Source organism: Anoplolepis gracilipes, chromosome 10, assembly GCF_047496725.1.
Source record: "Anoplolepis gracilipes chromosome 10, ASM4749672v1, whole genome shotgun sequence".
Classification (NCBI taxonomy): domain Eukaryota; kingdom Metazoa; phylum Arthropoda; class Insecta; order Hymenoptera; family Formicidae; genus Anoplolepis; species Anoplolepis gracilipes.
In genome coordinates, this window is record NC_132979.1 from 2,539,098 (window position 1) to 2,557,641 (window position 18,544).

The following is an 18,544-nucleotide window of genomic DNA, read 5'->3' on the forward strand; positions in this document are numbered from 1 at the left end:
TCCGCGCGAAATCGACGGCAGCCCTTCCTGCAGTATATAATTAATTCTCCTAGCGAAGCGTGACTCGCAGATAGAGAAAGGGAGAGAGAAAGAATCATACGCTCGTCTATGTCTCGCCTTAAGTATCTCGGTGCGGCGAGGGTCGTGTTCGATTTATTCGATTAAGCGCCCACCGACAATAAAGATTGGGCGACAAGAAGCGTAGCGTAAAGTCCATGGTCGGTCGTGATATCCGGTCGCTCGAAAACCATCCATTCGACCGGTATATATATATATATATATACATACGTGCGATTTTGCTTCCAGATAACCGCGTGCCGTACTTTTTGCGGATGTCACCGGCCGTTTTATGGGACACACGTACCTACCTACTCAGGCTTTTGAAGAATCAGGCATGATATTAAATGCGATGCGGAGGTAACGGCGGGTCGTAAAACGGAATCAGACTTTAATGTCGCCGTACACTAATAATTAGTCGGCCAACATTGTGTAAAAAAATATACATTTTTTTTTTTAATTATTGAGTAACGAGCTAGAGACTCTTAGGTCGCAAATTTATTTCAAATCTTTCTGTATCGCGTTCGAGGGTCTTAAGAGTGTCTGTCCCATGTGCAGCTGGCACGTAAAATGCAGGTATGCATGTACGTACGTACGTACGTACATATATACAGGCCGCTCTGCAGAAACGCGTCGCGCGCGCGATAAAGAGAAACGTGCGCGACGAATCGATACTGCTGTGACACGCGTTGCGGTAGATTTCCAAAAGGACACAAGCAGAGCTCCGGAGATAAAGAGTAGAAATACCGAGGCTGCCCGTATGCGCGCGGGTATATCAGTGGGCTTTTAGTATAGACGTCTTCCGACGTTTCCATTCTTCAATTGCGTTTCTGATAACGCCGAAGGACAGTTAACCAACATAAGTTGCAGCGTTTCAGGCCGTGCCATGTATCAGTTTTCACGGCGGACAAAGGAATAAGATTCGAATAGCTCTTTACAAAGAGAGATATCAACTTCTTTACAAGACGCGTAATAGTTTTATTGATTGAAATTTTTTTTCAAATTTCTAAAGAAAACGGAAATATTGTGTTAACAAAAATAAAAATAAATTAAGAAAATGAAGAGGATATTTTTATAGATTTTATAGAACACCGTATGTATTACATAAATCGATATCACGTGTCATTAAAGTTAAATTGGGTGACAAATTTATCGGTTAATTAAGAAAAATTTATTTCTCCCCCCCAAAAAAAATTTATTTCTCCCCAAATCATATATTTAGGCGATATGGAGAGAATGAGAGAGATTTGCACGGATTCCACTCCCGAGCCCATTATCCATCCATTTTCGGCTGTATAGAAAATTAGGGAGGTGCACCGGTAGTGCGCCTGAAACCGTGTGTCGTTCCTCATTTCCCTGCACCCTCCCTTCCACCAGAAATGCACTTGGGCATCGATCGCGCGTGCGTTCATGGGCGGCTCAACGAGAAGTCTCTCTCGATCCTCGACGACTATGTATGCATGGGAGGAAATGCCGAGAAGAGTGTACCCGGGCAATCGGAAATATCGGTTCTCTCGTGCTGAGCGAGCGAACGAACGGACGATGGTTATTCTGTGAAATCCGCTCGCCAACATCGCCAAGCAACGACTGTGTGATTTGCACGAGGGCCATGTTAAAATGTCATAATAGGCTGTGTCAAGCTCGTAGTGACGTATAATGACAGGGACAGAGCAGAGAGAAAGAGAGACACTTAGTGGTATATTGTACGTTGGAAAAGATTCCGCGGAATCTGAAAAAAATATTTACGTTACGTAGAGAAACGAAATATGTAAGAAAATATAATCAGCTTAAAGTATCAAGGATATACATGTACACGTAGAGTATACTTTAAGATGTGTGCGTGGAATAGGAATATATGCGTACGCTAAAAATATAGGATAGAATAAGTTTTATACTTAGAATTGAATTTCGTGACAAATATATAAAACGATGAAAATCATTGCTTCGATATAATTCCGTTTGGTTTATCGATCTGCAAAAAAAAAAAAACGCAATATCAATTAAAAATACATTCATTATTTGATACGATACAAATATCATTCGATTTTATCTAAGCAGCAATCGTTATTCTTCGATATTCAATGTAATTTTAAGATAATCGGACAGTTGCAATTGCAGTAATAATATAATAAAAAGGAAACTCGAAATTAAATAACGGAAATGCAAGGGAAGAGTAAAAACACAAAGTCTGACAATCGGAAAAATAACGAAAGACAGCGAAGGGGGGGAAAGAGAAAGCCGGAGGAAGGAGGTGGTGACCTTAGAGGGAGGTTGATCGTGAGAAGGAAAAAACGAGAACATTGGCAATGCGACGATACGCAGGCAAGCGTAGCGCAGCTAGAGCGACGGCGCCGCCGAAAACGCGTCGGAGCGACGACGTCGACGTCGGGCGTGGCGGATAACTGACCTCGCCTCGTCTGGCCCGGCCGCCCCTGACACCCCGTCGACGGCCGCGTCAGTTCCCTCCATTCCATTCCTCTCTCTCTTTCTCTTTGCTCTCCTCTATCTGGCACCGCGACGTCCACCAGACCAGGAACGGCACGATCGCATGCGCGGCCCGATTGCTCATTTACCAGAGATACACGCCTTTCGTCTTTATTTATTATTCCCCGCATTCCGCGTTCGAAGCGCGGAACCGCTGTACAAAGAGCCGCGAGCGATATTTAGCTTTTTGAATAAAAAGAGAGGCTGCGTATACGCCGATAATTGACAGCTTTTGCGCGAGAAGTTTGTTAAAGAAATACCGAAGGATTTTTTTTAGCAATAAGAATAATTTTATTTTTTCATTCTTTTAAGTTTGCAATCAATCGCGGATAAAAGAAAAAATCTACACGTTTTTTTCGTGCATATTAATAATAAGTTAAATATTAAGAAAAATTATCTCTTTAGTTTCTATTTTTATTTTTTGAAAGATTAATTTTTCCGCATCTTTTGGCGCGACAACTTTATTACCGCATTACATATATGTTTGATAACTATCATGATAATCCACAAAACGAAATTTTGTAATCGTTGTCTACTTTCAGTTATAACTGATATTGTGAATACGTCGGATTTAATTTCCATATTTAACTGACCCTCTCCCTTAATGGCCTGCTGATCGATTTCCATGGTTGCTATTAATAAACCGATAAAATTTGTTTTTATTGCCGTTTCCTTCTATTTGATTGTCCACCCGCTATTAATAAACCGATCAAATTTGGTTTTTATAACAGTCCCTCTATTTGATTATCCACCCGAATGAAAGTATAGCGCTTCCCAAAGTTCTTGACACGCGATATGTCTTCTCGCGAATTAACCTTACGCCTTAAATCGTCGCGATATAATCCGCAGCAGAAACCGACAAGAATCATCGTCCGACCAAATTCATTCTCGTAAATTCGTCGAGGCCGGTTCGCGGTATTGGTTCGCGAGCAATCTGGTTACAACGCCGTCGCGAAATAAAAAAAAAAAAAAAAAAAAAAAAGGCAAAAAATGTCGAGAGTAGTAGCGCTGGCGACTGGCGACGAGGAGGCCGACAACGAGGGACGATGAGAGGATCATCGATTATATTCCTGTCGGGGAAAAAAAAAAAACAATTCTCTCTCTCTCTCTCTCTCTCTCTCTCTCTCTCTCTCTCTCTCTCTCTCTCTCTCTCTCTCGTAGTACAGTCGCCGGCCCCGAAATCATTTTGGCGAATATTCATTTTTCCTCGGCACCCTCTGGCACTCCGACCCTGCCGGATCGCTACCCCTTTTTCCCCTCCAACCCCCTTCTTCCGCGTCTCTCCCGCAACCATCAGACGCAACGTCGCGTTGCACTTTCCCCCACTTCCAGGGCGACGATCTATCCGTATCCGCGCACAGCCCTCCCTCAATTGTGCGCGCTCCAAGCTCCAAGCTCCAAGCTCGAAGGTTCGCGTGAGATCGTCCCCTCCACTGCCCTCCAGCACCCTTCGTACCTCTCCTTCCCTCCCTTACTGGCTCATAACGTTACCCCGACGTTGCCGCCGCCGCCACCCCACCCTGTGGCCCTTCTGCCCTCCGCCTAATCCCCCTCGCTGTCCCTCGTCTGGCGCGCGTGATCTCTCGCGCACCCCAACCGATCGGCACAGACGGCTGGCGGTCTGGTCGTCTGGTTGCTGGTTGCTGGTTGCCCGGCAACCAGCGGCGCTGCCTGCTGCCTGCCGCCTGCCTCGATACCGGCATCGATGCGAGAGGGTGCATCCAGCCGGCGGCAATCTCGAGATTCGAGACCCGCGGCCCGCGGCCCGCAATCGCGCAAATTCCGAGAAGCCCGGCTGCTGCGGAGAAAATCATTTCCTCTCTTGCTGGACGCGACTTGACCTTTGATCGCGCGACACGCGTTTTCCGCACCTTCCGTCTATCCATTAAGCTCGAAGCCATTTAATTAATGCGACATTTTTCCACGTAAAAGCTTGCGAGCCATAGTATCTTTTTATCAGGTCATTTTTATCGATCGTTATTAACATCATTGTGTTTCACTGGAAACGTGCTTTTCATACGTTTAAACACGAATATATAGGATTTAGTTTATCGAGCGTCCTGGATACCCGCGATAAAAGTGAAGGAGAAATTTTAGAACTGTCCCGACTATATTTAACGTGTCGGATTTTGCTCGTTAATTACTCGTCACGGAACTATCTTCGGCATGAGACTGTTATCTTTAACTCTGTTCCATATAGCTTTAATTAAAGTATCGTTTTAAGATTGTATGTTATATACGAGTCACATATTCGCGTGGCAGTATATATATATATATATATATATATATATATATATATATATATATATTTGTCAGAAACGCTATCTCTAAAGCCGCTTTTCATTGTCAGTTAACTTTAACGAAACGAGGCTTTTATACGCTTGTAAAATGTTTACATATTATTGTTGAAAATTCAAATAAAAAAAGATAATTAAAGAAAGAAATATTAAGGAAAAATGTCGTAAAAAATAAAGAGGATAATGTTGTACCAAACTAACAAAGTTTGCGATATCTAAATTATATGTGTATTCAACGGTACATTTGTATTAATAATTAATCAGCTGACGAGAAGTGTCACCTCTCGATACACGTGTCAGCGAAACACGTCAACGGTTCGTGAGTCACTCGCAGGCGGCTTTGACTCAGATGTTGACTGTCGTAGCGATTCAATTAGCGGGATCGCTCGTAATTGCCTAACCCGATTAATTAGCCAAACGGGTACAACGATCCTTTCGCACCGACGAGAAGACTGAAAGATCACGATAGAGCGAGGATCGTTCAAGACGTGTTTATAGCGGTGGGAATATCACGGCTCGTCTTTCGCCGGAAAACCTCTGATCGAATCTCTCTTTCCAATATTTTTGTAAAATTACTTCGATTATCAAAGCGACAAGGAATGAGAAAAAATGCTATGAACGAAGGAAGAAGATTCGTGCAAACGGCAAATCTTGATTTTTCCTGGAACGCGGTGATTACATATGGGAGAGATTACGGACATGTCGAGACTCACGAAAAATAATTGCTTGCATTAGTAACAACGAAGAAGTCATGTTTCTCGTTTTCCTCCGCCCACGTCGTGTTGGCCATCCGATAATCATGGATGTGGAAAGGGCGGGAAAAAGAAGGCGCATTTTCCGCTTGCATTTTGCAGGCAGCACGAATGGCGTTATTTAACATCCTAGTTGTGCGAGGGCAACGTGTAATTTTAACCACTTTTTGCAGTAATATTAAAATGTATATGTACAGAGAGAATATATAGTATTGATATTATTATTATTATTATTATTAAGAATTTATTTTGCAAGATTATAAATTTTCAACGACGACTTTCTCTTCTTTCCAACGTATCCACGTTCGTCAACTCAGGATATTGTGGAGAGCGGAGAAGCTTATACTTTCTTCTCGAAGAGGTAGGCAGGCAGGTAAACGACACCCCCGTCGTTCCACGTGCCGTTGAGGATGTAAACGCGGGTGGCTTATCCGCTTTTGTGCGGAACGAACGGCGTAGGCGAAAAGCTCTCCCCTCCCTTCCTTTTTGTATTTTTTTTTTTTTTTTTTTTTTTTTTTTTTTTTATAGATTTATAGATGTTTGTCCCTTTCAGGACACGATTATGCGTAGTGGTAAAGTTACAGTTCTCTGAACAATGGTTCGGAAAATATCCTCTCAGTAACTGTTTACCTACCTACCTATACCCATCTACCCTTTCGGTTTCCTACTTTCTACATTTTCTGACTTTCTCTTTCTCTCTCTCTCTCTCTCTCTCTCTCTCTCTCGTTTTCTTTCTAGCTCGCTGGACGACACCGAGGCTTGCACGCAATGCGTGCGCTCGCGCGTCGTGGAAAGCCGTGAATGGTACCGCGATAATGTTAACGCGAATATGTATAAACGAGTGTCGTTATATGTACATATATGTATATATATATATATATATATATATATATATATGTATATATATGTGTGTGTATATACACAGGCGTGCCGTCAATGTCCGCAAGTGGAGTCTTTTATTGATAGACAACAGCGACGACACATACATACATATACACACACACACACACACACACACATATATATATATATATATATATATGTATCGAGTGGGCGTCGATAGTCGTCGTTGTCATAGCCGGCAACGAGACGCGTGACGCACGCATGGACATTCGGCCTAGGACAGGGTTCGAAATGTTCGTCAATGTGACTAATCACCTTAGTACGCACGCGAGAATTAGCCCAATCCGTCGAAATGAAAACATGAGATGATATTCCGATGAGACGGTATTCGTACATACATATATATATATCTTGAAACAAAACCAGTTGTCATATTTTCAGTTTTATACTGCAATGTAATATATAGTTCAATTCGAATAATATACATATAAAATTAAATAGATTAATTAAAGTCTGTAATAATAATATCAAAGAAAATTGATAAGCATATTTAATTTAATATAATATAATTGAATATTTGGTCGTTCGAGCGACGAGTGAATGGAGAAAGCGTCGCGAAGAAGACCGCACGGCTGCTTGCAACAACATTCCTTTGTTAGAAACCAATTCCTTAGCCAATAAGGCCCGTCTGCGCGTCTGACTCATAACGCGACCGCCGAGTGACTCAGGCACCGAGACCGCCAGCAATGTCCTGATGGAGGACATGGCATATCCGAACCTTTGCATCCAACATGACGCTGTTTACTAAATTCCCAGAATGATCGTCTACGATATCGTAAATCAGATAGGTATACTAGAATTTTCTGCGGACGGTGCAAGATACCTTCCGAGAAGCCACCGCCTCTTCCTCGCTCGAAATTCTTGTTTCTACGATTTATCTGGACAATAATTTAATATAGAGAAAAGTTTTTAGAATAGAGAAATTCAAATTTTAAATATAAAACTAACATTAAGTAGATGAATACTATACTTCAAATAGATTTACCTCAGATTGATAAAATAAATGTGCTCATAATTAATAAATCATAATAAAATACGTTCAGGGCACAATTCGACATATCACTCGAGCATGTATCGACGACGTGGTGATATCTCGCACCGTCTTATTAGAAGAAAATAAAAAAAATGGCAACATGACTCGAACGCACAGCACCTGCGCGCTCGCCTTCCCTCCCGGCAGCTCGAATATTTCCGGCTCACCTTGCAACCGAGAACGCGCCGCTCGAACGAACGGTGCATCGCGCAGCTGGCGAACAGATTTTTTTTGTCTCTGATGCGTCTCCCGACAATCAGTGTGGCGCGTTATCGCGTCACACCGATCAGTCGTCGCAGTCGATCCACCTGGCCGCTCAATTTCGCTTCTCCCGGCACGCCAGAAATCAAATGGCAGCGCAGCTTCCCCGATGCCTGTGTCTAGCATTTTGCAGTTTGCCGATTCTGCCTCAAGATTATCGAAATATCTGATATTCTACAACTGAAAAGCGTACGTTTCCGTAAAAAATATCACTTTATTCGTTTCATCGAACGATTACCGTTACTATGAAACAGAATGACGATTAGCGCTCAAAGTAAATGCTACATCAAACAGTATTAGCAAGAATACTGTTATCGAGGATTTAACGAGCTTCAACATCGACGTGTTATATCGTATATGTAGTAGTAATACATTATAAACATTTCGTTCTCTCTATTGTTACTTAATTCTTAATCAATTATTTCATTCTGTACATTAACATTCCACGAAAGAAGAACGGTACCTAATATTTGTCGTACGTAAACGATATGTACACTTAAATATTAGATTCAGAGCGTAAAACTAGACAATATAACAATTGTTTTCATACTCATTTATAGATAAATGATTCTCCATCATCATCGTCATTCGCGAATGTATTGCAGTAACACAGCAAGGTGATGCCTGTTACTTAAATACCTGTTATATGTATATTACACAATTGTCGGAACATACTTAAAATACATACTCTACAGATGTATTTTATATATGTAAACATGGAAAAATTTGTATAAATTTTTTAAATTTGTGAATAATTACATTCGCGTGTATCAATGTAATTGCGAGAAAATCTTCTTTGCTGTTATACTACAATAGATATAAACCGGAAATCAGTTTGTATAAATTGAATAAGTAAAGAGTAATTGTTCCATTTAGAAACACGTGCCTAATAATGTTTTGCAATATTAACTCAAAAATAACGATGGATGTATCTGATCATTTTTTGCACATAGAATTCCGTCTTTAATTCAAATCTACGGACATAAGTTTTCGAAATTTGTATTCATTTTTTAGATATATTCATTGGATATATCATAATACATTTATAAATGCCTAATTAAGAATTATTTTACTTCTTAGATGTGTGCTTTTCATAATATTAATTGAACCAATGCTATTAATTATTCTTGTATGTCAGAAACTTGACTAGGTTTTTTACATTGACAACGAGTAAATGTAATTACGTCGAAATAGTAGTCGAGACATTAAAAAAAATACTAAAAAATTTTTACAGATAATTAACCGAATATTTCACGCATAAACATAACTCTTAAAATAATTCACTTAATTTATAATGATTAGCACACATACATATTTATCGCTTTCAAGATTTCTGTCTATGTGTTTATTATTTATGTATGTCTGCAAAGTATTTTTATTTTATTAAAAAAAAAAAAAAAAAGTTAATGGATATATCAAATCTGAAAAAAAAAAAACAAAAAAAAAACCATTCTTTCTTTATACACATTATAAATATTTCTAGATTCTAGTAATAGATATTGTATAGATATCTTTTACACAGATAAACTAAAAAATTATTAAAAATAAACAAAAAATATAAAGAATTTTATGATATATATAATTTTTAATATACATTTTTAAAAAAATGATATTTGCTCAAATACAATGTATATATGTCAATAAAAATACTTTGCAAACATAACCGTAGATAATAAAAACATAAAAATCTATGTAATTTTTTTTTCTTGTTTCTACGGCACCATGTGCGACTCATATGTCATATTTACTGTTTCGAGATTTTCATTCTTGATAGTAATCGAAACTTGCCAAGTCTCAATAATGTGAATAATTTTTACGAAATTTAATGAATATATATATAATATACATATATATATATATATATATATATATATATATAATATACATATATATATATATATATATAATATACATATATATATATATATAAATATAACACATATATATATATATTATATATATATATATATATATATATATTATATGTATATTATATATATATTATATATAATATTAATATATATATATATATTATATGTATATTATATATATATTATACATAATATTAATATATATATATATTATATATTATAAACGTATTTAGCGATACAGACGTGCGAAATTTCGTAGAGCGTGCGTAACGGCTTTCGGTGTGTCTGACCTGAATATCGGAGAAAATAAAAAGATATGAGTATAAATTAAATACTATGTTTTCACTGATGCATTATATTCTACGTACGTCGTGACTGTATCATGAAATTCAGTAAGTTGTTCGGATGTAGCTGTAAGAGCTCCACCTGCGTTTTGCGATGGCATCGTTAGAATGGCTTCCGCTAACCATTTCGACATAAGCTGAAAAATATAAAATAAAATTAGTAAGCGAGATGCGCAAAATGTGTATTATAAAAATTGATAAAACAAATCTTACATCTGAGTTATTTCGATTAAGTTCTATAATGACATCAGCCACGTCCGATAGCATGTAAGAAGACAACTCAAATACTGAAGCATGTAATAACTTTATAATTAATGTTTGGCCTTTCTCCTGCAATATATCTTGTACCAATTTTCGCCGTATCGTATAATCTGATCGATCCTAAATATAAATAAATATATAATGTAGAAATCTACATCATCTCATGTACGAGTTACATGAATGTTGACAGAATTTTATTGTTTAGTCTCACATTCAACTGTTTAGAGAATTACCTTATAACTGCGACCACTATGTAAAAGATCGTAGAAGAATTTCATTACTGAACTGTTTGCGTCTCGGTGATCCAAACTACAAGCCATTATAGCGCAATCTACAATGCTGCCGATAACGGGAGAATGTAATAAAGGGACAGGAGCTCTTTGAAGAAACCTTTTGTGTAAAAAGTAAAAAAATATATCGATAAAATTCGCATAAAAGCATTAATATAATAGTATCTATCATCGATTAATTAATCATCATAATCACCTGGCGCATAACCTGAATAAATCATCTACTGTGTCAGGATGATTTTTCAAGCCATCTTCCTGTTCGAGAAGGGCAAAGGTGGGGCAAATAAAGGCTTGTAACATGTTTAATAGATTCCATACACATTCTGAATCAGTCGCGTATACGTCCACCAATATAGAGCCAAGATACAAAAAACAACTATGTTGATGGACCGTGTATAACGGTACAATCTGTGTGAAAATAAAAACGATTTATATGCATTAAATAAGAGTAAATACATAATTGTATCATGATAATTGAACATTAATACCTGTTTCACAATCGGTTCAAGCAAATGAGCAGAATGTTTGCCTACGCAGCGTACTGCAAAACGTATGCAACGACAACATCTCTCCATGACTCTTACATCCCGTTGATATTTTTCGCACACGTTAGATAACACTGGCCACATCTATAAACATAAATAATAACAAAACTCGAACGTGCACGAATGCCGTAGTATCTTACAAAGACTTTTCATCTTTAATAACACTCACTTCCATGACCACACTTTGACAAGGATGAGGGAGGAGTTTATTGGGTTCGTCGAGTAGTGGATTAGTGTGCTTAAATATAGCAGCTAATCTATCCAGCCATATCACAGGATCAGTCTTGGTTCCTCTCTCGATTGGAATATTATCCGCGAGAAGCGTCCATAACGAACTCGCTTGAAAGCAGCACAATTCTCGCATTGCTGTAGTAATTTCCTCGTGTGGTAATCTCGCCAAAATTATCGACACTCCTGTCACAAAAACACACATATAATACAAGTAGCGCTTCTCATTTAGTTTCGTTAACGCGAGAAAGCGTTCGCATTAAATACCTTTCAGTAGGCCAATTGCTGCATCGTTACTGATAGGAAAATTATCAAGAGAACGTGCTATTTGCAAAAGTCCAGAAAAGTGCGAGGCCATGTGTAATGGACAAGCTGTACATATGCTTAATAATGCACCCGAGGCGGCATTTCCTAAACCCTTTTGATTTAAACATGCTAAGAGGAAATTTAACACTGGTTCTGAAACAATGGAAAATTCTGATATATTATTATATCTAATATATATCTAAATTGATGACAAATGATTACTTAAAAATCTTACCTAACGATTGCGGATGCCTATCTATCCATTCACATAATTCACCTAATAGGAGAACACTGGTATAGCGTACAGCTATATGAGTATTTTCTGGTAAGTTAAGAATAGCTTCTACCACTTTTGGAACTACATCATTTTCTTCTCTGTAAAAAAAATGAATCATTATTATGTTTAATCTCCAAGTGGTCTTGTTTCATAATAAACAAAGGAGGGATAACATACGGCAGAATGTTTTTTGCAACTGCTTGCATTACGAAAAGTGCAGCCTCAGTGGAATCCCAGGTAGGTGTATGTACAGGTTGACCCTGTGGTCCAGGACCTCCAGTCAACGACGAAAACATTTGTCGAAAACAATGACTGCTTCCAACTACAAACACTACATCTTTTATCAGATCCGAAACGCGGTTTCGGAAGTCGGCAAATTCTTCTCCTCCTCCTCCTTCTTCCACGAGACCCAACTAGCAATGTATAAATTTTTGTAATTATCAATTTATTGCTTGTATTATATAATATTGCTGCTATTTAATAAAATTCTAATAAAAATACTAACATGATCTGGTTCCATTTGACAATGCCTGCAAAGAGCACCAATCAATCTTTCAATATGCGGTCGAAATTTAGTATTAAGGTCGTCGCTGTTTTTTTGATAAAGAATTTCCGACAGCCGATACCACAGGTTAAAAGTTATCTGTGCGACCTTAACAAAAGATATTATATAATCAGTGACCAAAATATTTATATTTAACGAAAAATAAAATTTATCTAATAACATTGAGTCAAAATTTAGATGTTTTCAATTTATTTACCTCATAATCATGATGACCAACGCATGTGAGAACAAGGTCCAAGATTTGTGCATAAAACTGACCTCCGCTTTCGCTATCTATTATCATAAGTTCTAGAAACGTTTCGGCCAATTCCGTGAATATTCGACAGTAATTTATAGATCTGTAATACATTTAATCACTATAAATATACTGATTTCATGCTATAAATATATATACTTGAATATACCGAAATTTTTACTTTTCCATATCCTCATGTGCAACAGATAAGTGATATGGCTGTTCTAAGTTCATTACACTTGAAAAAATACACAATTGCACTTGCTGTAATTGAGTACTATTTTTATCTTCGCTATCGCGATTGGTATCTTCCCCTAGTGTTTGCAAAATTACACAGATACAGTCAGTAGCCGTTTCATGCAGTTGTGAACCAGCCATATGATTGCTAAGTACCTATAAGATTAAAAAAAAAAAAAGACAGAAAATAATTGATTTCTTTTGAAAGTTTATTATCAGTTTCAAGAAACTTATTTACTCACTTGCAAGGCATAAGCAATTACGTCGCTCGAGGGTATGGCTTCAAGTGGTATTGCATGAACAGTTATCCAACTAGTAAAACATCGCAAAATAGTCACTCGAATTTGTACATTATCACTGCCGTTCTTTAGGCACATTTTCTGCAATTACACTATATATGAAATATTGAATAACTTAACATTAAAATAATAGGGAGGTCATCCATTCATTATTATTATTATTATTTTATATAAATATATATATATATATATATATCTCAAATAAAAAATTATTATATATGCAATAGTGTTATTATACATACTAGAAATTCTGTCACAGTATCTGCACTTGCGTTAAATTCAAGTGACATATGATGTCTACGATTAGCTCCCAGCCTGTATAAAAAGAAAATAATTGTAATTTTTTTATCGTTACTTTTATGATCAAATAAAAGACATTTTTTTTTTTTTTTTTTTTTTTTTAATACCTGAGTGATCTTGAATTTGCTTCTTCTGGGAGCACTGTCAGTATTTCAAGCAGTGGCCAGAGATTTACAGTGCTTGCTCCAAATTTATTAATTAAATCCACTACTGGTTTTTGCCACGACGACATTTGTAGGACCAGATCTGCTAGTGCTAAGCATAACTGTAAATATAAAAGTTGAAAACTATTAATAAAAACTATGCGATACTAAAATAGCAAAGAATGCAGAATTATAATTTATAAAAAAAAAAAATTAAATATATATAAAAATAGTTTTACAGGAGAATATGTATAAAGACCTGAGTCACAATAGCAGAATTAGTTCGTTCATCAATTTGAGATATATGTTCTAGCAAGGAATCTCTTAATGAAATATGAGCCTCTTGAGGTAATTCATGAAAAGAGAGTTGTATTTTTGTACGCATTGTTTGCGCAGCAAAGTAACAAGACTCTAGACTTTGTTTTTGATGCAACATTTCATCAGCTATCTTCCATGCAAATACCTATAAAAAAAATACATATATAAACATGTATTAAAATAATAAATTTTTTTTATAGTTTCATGTTTAATTCGCTAATTATATATATGTGTGTGTGTGTATAATAAAATACATTCTTCTCGCAGATTATATCCCTTTTCAGGTTAGCCTTTCAACATACTCGTTCTCGATGCCGATAACGCAAAGGTAAAAAAAAGAAATCTGCACACTCGTACTTGAGGTGAATAGAGTGCGTGCGAGGAGAGATAATGCAAAGGATTAATTTTTTTTCTCAAGATTGTAAAACAATCACGTATAGGCTCACCGATTTCTGCAATTCCCCGAGCCATAATGACGCTTTTCCTGGATCGGGCGGATTTGTATTATTATATAAAGAGCACACGGCCTGGTAAACAGTCTCCAGGCTCGGCGGCGAATCCATGCTTCAGAAAATACTCCGGCACCGCGTAATCTCCATACAGCCGATTCCCGGTTGACAAACAGATGCGTGCGCTCGCGCGGCTGCCGTGGTTGGAGGTTGGATGTTTCTCGCTCTGATCCGAGAACTTAACCTTTTACCAGACAAGGGAGTCGTTGTAAGCGATTCAACGATTTCGTTCTATTCACCTGTGTCATACCTTACGCACTCGAAATGTACAATTTACATTAAATGTAAATTATAAAATAAGCATATATATTTTATATATATATATATACATGTGTGTATATGCGAGAGAAGACAGACGGGATCGAGGAAGGAAAAAATATACCGCGGAAAATAGTGTAGCTCGAAGCTCGAAGGAGCAGATCGTCCATAGTCCACACTTGCGGCGAAATTGAATGTATTGTATATACATAATCGCTTTTTGGAGAAAAGACATGCGATGCAAGAAATGTAAGGAAAACAAACAGGTCCTTTTAATAATAATGTCCTTTATAGAAACATTTTCTTTTTCACATTTTGTCCATAATTTTCTTGTATAAAAATGAAGATATTCCCTGCGTTCCGAGGAATATTTACAGAACAGAAGATTTAATTTTCTCAAAGATCGCGATATGTGTTGTTTTTCAAGTGCCATCCAATTTCAAGATGTTTTTTCTTTTTTTTTTTTTTTACATACACGTAAATATATATAAATTTATTATAAATTTTTAAAAAAAATTAGCACGTCCCCTCGATTATTCCATTTATTCGATTGTTCCATCGGCAAGGTAGGTTGAAACGCTTTGCTTTGACGTTCGTTATCAATCTGCAGAACCTTCGAGACGCGAATACGGTTTCCACTCTCCAACTCTTCATATCCGATGCGCAGTGAGGCGAAATGTTTTCGTAGTACACCGTGTAGTACATAATACACAGTCACGGTACACGGTACATACACATACGTGTGACAGAGGAGTAGAGGAGTTGACAGTTTGGTAAACTGAAAACGGAGACTACACACGTCCGCAATTCACGATGAGTGATTACAAGATACCAATAATCGAGCCGACTATAGACTACACAAAGGTGTCGACAATGAGATTCTACACGTTTCTACCGTGTGCATAAACACACGGCATCGAGAAACTGATGACGTTCGTTAGGGATGATAATCGGTGCAGGGAGCATGCTTGAAATGATTTTGTATATTCTAGGTACCGCCGATCAACCAAAAACGAACGGTCTCTTTTATAAATCACTTTATCACTCATACCGTTACGTTTTTGAATAAATTTGCCCTGTGTTGCGAGGAGAGATTGTTCGAGTTTGAAAATAAGTTGCAAAAATTAGAAGCGTCCTTAGAGATATTAGAATCGCGGGTACGTGAATAATTTGTGCGAACATTAAAGAAATTGTAATAAAAAAAAAAAAAAAATTTTTCTTTGCGAAATAAATTATCTAGAGCTTAACATCTTTCCAATATGTTTCGTTTTACTTTTGCATAGTTATCTTCTATACCTGGTTTAGAACAAGAAAATCGTAAAGAATCAGGTAATATTAATGAGAATGATACGAGTAAATTAGAGGAAGTAGAAGCACGCAAAGTGGACGAACCTGATAACAGTGAAGTAGATCCTAAAGACGAAGAGACAGAAGTACAGTCTGCGGCTAAAGATCCTCGCTATGAAAAGTACTTTAAAATGTTACATTTTGGTGTACCAAAACAAGCGGTTAAATTAAAGATGGAACAGGAAGGACTGGACACATCTATATTGGAGTAAGTGTGATATCTGTTTTCATTTATACAGATATTGTAATATTTACATTTGATTAATATTGTTAGTACTATGTATATATTTGACATTAAATATCTCGATATTCACATTTAGATATTTTATAATTGTAGAATTTAATTTAAATTTATTAGATATTTACCATTTCTGTCATCAAGAAAAATATACATTGCTTGTTTTAAAAAGAAATTAATTTATATATTTAGTACAAGACAAATGCAAATACTGAGATACGTATAATTTTAGTACTTTTTTCCTTATCTTGTTCATTTCAAGCAATCCACAACAGATAGTTTCTATACTACGGTCGTCAGATAACGGTGAGAATCGAAGTGAATAAGTATAAAGGTGTTAAGCGCTGCTTGCGTTAGGCATGATGGATATTTTTACATTATAAAAACACAAATCATCCAAATAAAGATGTGTACAAATCCCTGTAGATTTATTCATTTCTTATTAAATACATAATATGTTGAAAGCATCGAGTGGATAATTTAAAACTGAATCATTTGACCCTGAAAAGAGTAATAATTTTTATTAATTTAAAATTAATTCTATATTTTATCTTTGTTTGAATATTTTTCCAAATATGTTTGCACTCACCTTCCTCTTCTTATCACCACCCAGTTCAAAGTGCTTGCATCTTTTCAGTGGAATTTGTTTTCTATACTTGCATTCCGTACATTCCATCCTCAGTACAATTTTCTTTGTCGTTTTTGCCTACATATACATATGACACATGATAAAGTATATTTAATAGAAAGCAAGAATATAATTCTTATTACTTTTTAATATAATAAATACATATCTACTCTTAACATTATCGATCATATCAATTGAAATGTTGATATTTCAACATTTTAATCAATAACGCTAAAGATTAATAAGGAGTAACATTCACACGCATATTAATAAGAGATTATCTTCTCTTTAATCCTAATATCATTAAAAGTGACTCTACATTGACTGATAAATGTAGTAGAAAACAACAATTCATCTTTAACTATTTTTAATAATATAAATAAATGTGCTTACTTTTTTTCTGAAGATGGGCTTAGTTTGACCGCCAAAACCTTGCTGTTTGCGGTCATAACGCCTTCTGCCCTGCGAGGCATGTCTCTCCTTACTTTTCTTATATTGAGTCACTTTGTGAGTCTTGTGTACTTTGCATTTTTTGCAAAAAGTACGTCTCTGCTTCGGTACGTTAACCTATAAAGAATCAGAAAGAAAAACACAAAGATTGAACAGATATTAACATCTCCACAATTTTGTCGAATAACGGTGCCATTTAATTCCGAGAAAAGTACATTCTGTTAAATAATTTACGAAACTTATTGCAGGGGTAATCAAAACATGTCTCGTCCCTTTAATAAGGTTATGTTCCGTCATGTCACTATTATTGTATGTCGAGTCTCGAAAAAGATATTTACAGTAAATTCTAAAGAATATATTTCAGACGCGAATGCAGATTTCACGATACGTTTAACGATAACGATTTCGGAAAGATTCGCGGATATAAAACGATTCGTTGAAGCATCGTATCGACCTACCATCTTGAACGTATAGGAAGAAAAGGGAAACGCTGCTTGACCGGAAATCGAAAGCGCCAAGCGCCAGTGAATGGCAACTAAACGCGACGCGACGCGTCTGCGCAAACGTGTTCACGACGTTGCAATAAATTCATGAACCTTGAATATACATTTTTTTGTGCTCCACATGCATAAAATATTAATACGACGTAGACCAATGTTATAATATTCCAAGAATGTCGGAATCTCTCGCGTATAAAGTTTACCGGCTTTAGAGAGAAAACTGTCTGCGAGATGCCGGATGTCGGTTCGGCAGTCGCGAAATCGCGCATTTACGCCATTAACACAGCCGGCATCAAAATTGGTATATAAAACATCCAATCAATAAGTGTAATCTTATATTAAGCTACCCTTTATTATTTGTGCTATCCGGGATATAAATAAACGAGCTGCTCCACGCGGGGCGGATTCTAACAATTCAATCTAACAATCATCTACTCGTCCATTTGACAATCCTATGCGATAAAATAATACATGTATACATGTACACACGCACACACACACACACACACACACACACACACACACACACACACACACACACACACACACACACACACACACACACACACACACACATATATATATATATATATATATATACAATTAAT

General features: G+C 36.6%; 3 protein-coding genes and 1 long non-coding RNA gene across 10 annotated transcripts in view; 2 read left to right on the forward strand and 2 right to left on the reverse strand.

Annotated features, from left to right (window-relative positions):
• LOC140670091 (uncharacterized) overlaps positions 1-9,030 on the forward strand; it is a 31,733-nt gene extending 22,703 nt beyond the window's left edge. For 5 of the 6 annotated variants that reach the window (XR_012047472.1, XR_012047474.1, XR_012047471.1 and 2 more), the window contains one exon: positions 307-9,030. This is a non-coding gene — a long non-coding RNA (uncharacterized lncRNA). The remainder of the gene's footprint in view (positions 1-306) is intronic. The other variant, XR_012047473.1, reaches the window with a different exon arrangement.
• Positions 8,353-14,896, reverse strand: Tnpo-sr (transportin 3). Of its 2 annotated transcripts, none has more exons than XM_072900528.1 (20): positions 14,766-14,896; positions 14,453-14,699; positions 13,948-14,151; positions 13,653-13,810; positions 13,488-13,560; positions 13,189-13,326; positions 12,891-13,102; positions 12,671-12,812; positions 12,415-12,561; positions 12,087-12,322; positions 11,868-12,007; positions 11,594-11,785; positions 11,268-11,512; positions 11,042-11,182; positions 10,750-10,961; positions 10,497-10,653; positions 10,216-10,383; positions 10,027-10,139; positions 9,847-9,948; positions 8,353-9,624 (listed from the first exon to the last, which is right to left on the reverse strand). In XM_072900528.1, exons 2-19 carry the CDS (start codon positions 14,567-14,569, stop codon positions 9,888-9,890), a joined length of 2,856 nt encoding a protein of 951 aa, XP_072756629.1. In that variant the 5' UTR covers positions 14,570-14,699; positions 14,766-14,896; the 3' UTR covers positions 8,353-9,624; positions 9,847-9,887. The 2 variants fall into 2 exon arrangements, with proteins under 2 accessions (XP_072756629.1, XP_072756630.1); XM_072900529.1 differs by having other exon boundaries at positions 14,775-14,791.
• A 535-nt stretch (positions 14,897-15,431) lies between these two features.
• On the forward strand, positions 15,432-16,776 carry Ccdc53 (Coiled-coil domain containing 53). The gene is made up of 4 exons (XM_072900562.1): positions 15,432-15,637; positions 15,766-15,930; positions 16,057-16,328; positions 16,621-16,776. The coding sequence occupies exons 1-4, from the start codon at positions 15,587-15,589 to the stop codon at positions 16,682-16,684; spliced, it is 552 nt and encodes a 183-aa protein (XP_072756663.1). The 5' UTR covers positions 15,432-15,586; the 3' UTR covers positions 16,685-16,776.
• On the reverse strand, positions 16,760-18,043 carry Rpl36a (ribosomal protein L36A). The gene is given in 5 exon segments (XM_072900561.1): positions 16,760-16,859; positions 16,948-17,064; positions 17,380-17,553; positions 17,895-18,005; positions 18,008-18,043. Coding segments are annotated over 5 exon segments (444 nt in total). The 5' UTR covers positions 18,029-18,043; the 3' UTR covers positions 16,760-16,838.
• Between the last annotated feature and the right edge of the window lie 501 nt (positions 18,044-18,544).

Bases quoted from the DNA above. Each gene is read 5' to 3' on its own strand.
- Tnpo-sr (XM_072900528.1), bottom strand. From the start codon at position 14,569: ATGGATTCGCCGCCGAGCCTGGAGACTGTTTACCAGGCCGTGTGCTCT. The intron at 12,562-12,670 runs GTAAATAAATTG...TCTTTTGTTAAG, and splicing joins TTGGTCATCATGATTATGAG to GTCGCACAGATAACTTTTAA. The intron at 10,654-10,749 runs GTGATTATGATG...TTTACACAAAAG, and splicing joins TTATTCAGGTTATGCGCCAG to GTTTCTTCAAAGAGCTCCTG.
- Ccdc53 (XM_072900562.1), top strand. From the start codon at position 15,587: ATGAGTGATTACAAGATACCAATAATCGAGCCGACTATAGACTACACA. The intron at 15,638-15,765 runs GTGTCGACAATG...TGTATATTCTAG, and splicing joins CGACTATAGACTACACAAAG to GTACCGCCGATCAACCAAAA. The intron at 16,329-16,620 runs GTAAGTGTGATA...GTTCATTTCAAG, and splicing joins CTGGACACATCTATATTGGA to CAATCCACAACAGATAGTTT.